At 39.0% G+C, this 4,709-nt stretch overlaps 1 protein-coding gene across 1 annotated transcript; it reads left to right on the top strand.

The window, feature by feature from the left end:
• The first annotated feature begins 667 nt into the window (after window positions 1-667).
• LOC129753441 (phenoloxidase 8-like) lies at window positions 668-3,033 on the top strand. Its single transcript, XM_055749264.1, has 5 exons — window positions 668-1,657; window positions 1,772-2,289; window positions 2,350-2,468; window positions 2,535-2,775; window positions 2,832-3,033. The coding sequence occupies exons 1-5, from the start codon at window positions 668-670 to the stop codon at window positions 3,031-3,033; spliced, it is 2,070 nt and encodes a 689-aa protein (XP_055605239.1).
• The last annotated feature ends 1,676 nt before the right edge of the window (window positions 3,034-4,709 follow it).

Raw genomic sequence — 4,709 nt, 5'->3', positions numbered from 1 at the left:
TTTTTACAGGCAACAAAATGCTGTTCAAATTTTTAATATCCAATAACTAGTTAACGAGCTATTAGCAAATGAAAGTGTCCCATTTCTAAAAGAACTAAGCTTTAGTCAAAACCGATCCAACTCGATAGCAGGATTCTTTTCGACCTGGTAGAAATCGATCGAAGTCGATTGGAAAGAGACAGGTGATCATCTGTCAATCTATTTCTACTTGTTTCGACCAGACCTCATTAAACAGACATTTTATTGAAATCGGTTTAAAAATGACAGATTGCAAATAACAATCATAGTGCATAAAAATTTTATGTGTTTGGTAGTGAAACTGTGTTTTTGTGAAATTATTTAATAAAACAAAAAAAATATGTACATTCCTGTTGTTAATAAAAAACGAAATAAGCCCGAGTTTTACTTTTTTTTAAGTAAGACGTATGCAATTGCCAAAAATTAACCGACCTCAAGCTTGAGTAGGAAGATTTCAATATATTGCATAATGCGTCTGGTCATGGTTAGCGAAAACCGCAAACTACAAGGCCACCGTTCAAATTCGCATAATGAGCAGCATTTTGTAGTCATTTTGAAAGTTTTTGGATGCGCTTATAAACGCTAGGAACGGAATCTAATTCATCAGTTACCGCATCTCTCCGAAGCATATTACCGATAGCAACGAACAATGGAAAAGAAACGGCTTGGTGTCCAAACGAAATTCTCCGGACTGTTCCAGCGACCGGGAGAGCCTCTGTTCGTGACCAAAAGCAGTGGCAAGGTGTATTACGATCTACCGGAGAACACTTTGAGGGAACGCTATCGTCCAATTGGTCAGGCTTTGGCCGAACGTTTCGGTGCCGATGCCCCCATTCGAGTTCCGGTCAAGGATGTCGGAAAGCCTGACATTTCGTTTGCCTTGGAGATTCCGAGACGTGGACCTTTTACGTTGTTCGGTAAAGCTCATCGGGAAATTGCGGGAAAACTGGTGGAGATGTTTATGGACCAGCCGGATGTTGACGATATGTTGGGTTTGGCTGCCTACTGTAGATCCCGACTGAATCCGGATCTATTCCAATATGCCCTTTCGGTGGCCGTTCAACATCGGAAAGACACCAGGAAGGTGGCAATTCCATCGGCTTTGCAGACATTCCCGGAAAAGTTCACCGATCCCGTTGTTATGACCAAACTGATGGAAGAAGGCAGAGCAGTTGATCCAGGTAATCGGATGGCCGTTGAAATTCCGATGAACTACACGGCAAGCAATAGCGAACCGGAGCAGGCCGTAGCTTACTTCCGGGAGGACATTGGGTTAAATCTGCATCACTGGCACTGGCACCTGGTTTATCCGGCCTTCGGGCCAATCTCGGTGGTCAATAAGGATCGACGGGGTGAGCTGTTCTACTACATGCACACCCAGATGATGGGTCACTACAATTTGCACAGATTCTCAAATGGATTGGCTCGCGTTGAACCGCTCAGCAATCTGCGAAGTCTTATCACGCCGGCGTACTATCCGAAGATGATTCAATCGTTTACTGGTCGGTCGATTCCGTCTCGATATCCCAATATGGCGCTAAGTGACGTTTCGCGTGATGGGCTGATGGTGAGGATTTCCGATGTTGAAAATGACATCAAAGCAGTTACCAGTGCCATTGATACTGGGTCCATAACCAATGTAAGTATAAACCATAAGGCGAGGATTGTACACGAAAAAAATTGTGACAATTGTCCGTGGTTTATTTATATTCCTTTTTTTCCCTCTCTATCTATTGTTTTCTTCTGAATTCAGACCGTAGGAACCAGAATAAATTTGGACAACAAGAAGGGTATCGACTATGTCGGCAACATGGTGGAAAGTTCAACAATTACCCCGAATCCCGACTATGGCGATTTCCACAACCTTGGCCACGTGTTGTTGGCCGCCATTCATGACCCCCGGGCAACTTATCTGGAATCGTTCGGAATCATGGGAGATACGACAACGGCCTGTCGGGATCCGATTTTCTTCCGGTGGCACACTTTCGTGGATGATGTCTTCCGTCGTCACAAGAATCGTCTTGTTCCTTATACGGCTTCCGAACTATCATACTCGAATATCCAAGTGGCTAAAGTAGTTGCCAAGGTACAGAGTTCTCCAACGAGTCAAAGTGCTGCGGACAATACTTTGTTGACGTTTTGGCAACGAAGCCAGGTTGATCTCGGCACCGGGCTAGATTTTGGACCATCTGGTAACGTATTTGCCACCTTTACCCATCTTCAAAATGCGCCATTCGTGTTCCAAATACAGGTTCTTAATGGCGAAAGCAGGTAAAGTTTGAAAAACTTTGCTTGTTTTCAGTAAAGCACTTATCGTATTCTTTATTTCAGCCCTCGATTGGGAACGGTCCGGATTTACCTTTTACCAACGGTTAATGAAAAAGGAATAGCTTTATCTTTCGAAGATCAAAGACGTTTCTCATTGGAATTGGACACGTTCAAAGTTTCCCGTAACCATTTTTGCGGACTACAATTCGATAGAAAAAAGTTAACATTTCTACTATTTTTTTTTTCAGTTAATCCTGGGGTGAACAACATCACCCGTAAATCGCTGGACTCCAGTGTGACCATTCCATACGAGCGATCCTTCCGTAATATTTCGCAATCGAACCAATCGGGAAGAGACGATTTCCGGTTCTGCAACTGTGGCTGGCCGGCTCATCTTCTCATTCCGAAAGGTTCAACATCCGGTATTGGTTACACTCTTTGCGTAATGGTTTCCGACTATACCAAGGATGTCGTTATTGACTTCGATGAGTATGTTAATGATTTTCCTCCTAGAAATTCTTAACTTAGAACGTTGTTTATTGCAGAACTCAAGGTTGCAACGACTCGCATTCGTTCTGTGGGCTGCGAGGTAAAAAGTATCCGGATGCTCAGGCCATGGGATATCCGTTCGATAGGAAATTTGGAACCGATGTACAAAGTGTCGCCGACCTGGTCAACAAGTATAGCAACATTGCCTCGACTCCGGTAGTTATTCGTTTTACCAATACGGTTATTTCACGCACGTGAATCACTTATTCAAAAACCTGAATCTCATATAAATTTTAAAGTATCCCTGAAACAGAATACCTCAATTTTCATGTAAAAGAAGGTAAAATGAAGAAAGAATCTTAAATAAATAAAAGTCATTGAAAATGAACCTTGTTGATATATCCTTTCAAACAGAAAGGGAGTTGACTTGATCCCATTTTCTTGTATTCAGAATATCCAAATTAGGACAATACGTGATCGATAGATAAATGAAACGCCCTTTTATGGAGCAGAAAAATATTCTTTTCAGGGGATCTAAACCTTTGTCAAAAATCAATCCAAAACCGTAGATAAAACGTCCGGCCGATATTTTTCTTCATATTAGCAATTTGTTTCAGAAAAAAAGGGAATTTTGAAAAAAATTTTTCAGTAAAGCCAAAAGATTGAATTTATAAACAGAATCCGCCATACTTATCTTTTTACCAGGCAATAAGCCCGGATTCTTTTGTCATCCCATTCATAAAACTTTCCGAAAACTGGGAAAAAAATTCATAGTATTTTACTGAATATTCGATAAATTAATCGAATATTTTTATAAACATTTACAAGAGCAGAAAGAAAACTGTGGAAGATAAGGATTGTATCACGATTAATATTCCAGGATTTGAAATAATTTCGATCTAAAAACTCAATTTTTAAATTTTGTAAAATGCACATAGCATGAAATTGCATTGAGTTAAAAAGTTCGAAAACCAGTCGAAATTCCCCTTTTTTCAACATGAACAAGAACTTTTTCTCGTTAACAAGCTTAGACAACAGTAGTTTTTTATTATCTTTTTCAACGATGCTTTAAGGTGATTGACCAAAAAAATCCTCTCAAATTATTTCTACATACTGAGATTGAACGACTTTGGATGGATCTTTTAAACGAAACCGAACAGAAACACAATACAGAAATATCTATTTTTTTCGAAGGCTTACAAACAAACACCCTTCTTGATGAAATCAATGCGTTCAGAAGCTGCAGGTTGATTTATGTGACAGTTCAGCTTTTTTCCTCATATATTATTATATAGTTTTACTGTAGTTTTGTTGATTTTTGAGTTAAATTTAATTTGATTTGATTTAATTTGATATTTAAAAATTAGGGACGTTTTCCAAGAATGAGCCAGTCTAGGACAAAAGGCTCGAAACCCTATCAAATGTTAAAGTTTGAAGCAAAAAAAATTAAAAGGGGAATAGTGCGAGGGTGATAATGTGCTGATATAGTGCAAAATGCAAACCTTTAGTGCTTATAGAGTTGGGTACACCTATGGTTGATACATTTTTTTAAAAGAAATTATATTTTTGGACAACACAAATTTTACCTTTAAAACAAAAAGCTTACGAGCAGATTTATAGTGACTTTTTAACCCCCAATGCACCTATATTTTGTAAACAATCCATAAAAAACTTTTTAAGGATTGAAAATTTTGAGCAAAAATAAACTTACTTTGTGTCATTTTTTCTGAGAAATCTTAAGGAGGCTTTTTGAGCCTCCGCTCGCATCGGAAAATCAAGTTATGGCTGTTTTCACTGTCAATTAACCTATAGTTTTCAATTGTTTCAGAAAAAGCATGTTCGGACTTGAAAATTTTCAACCAAATTGGACGCATCTTGTATGATTTTTTTTTTTCTAAGAATCCAGTGAATCCCTGTGAACCCCTGTTTAAGCC

The sequence above is a fragment of the Uranotaenia lowii genome, chromosome 3, assembly GCF_029784155.1.
Source record: "Uranotaenia lowii strain MFRU-FL chromosome 3, ASM2978415v1, whole genome shotgun sequence".
NCBI classification, from domain to species: Eukaryota; Metazoa; Arthropoda; class Insecta; order Diptera; family Culicidae; genus Uranotaenia; species Uranotaenia lowii.
This window is presented reverse-complemented; position numbering and strand designations above follow the sequence as displayed.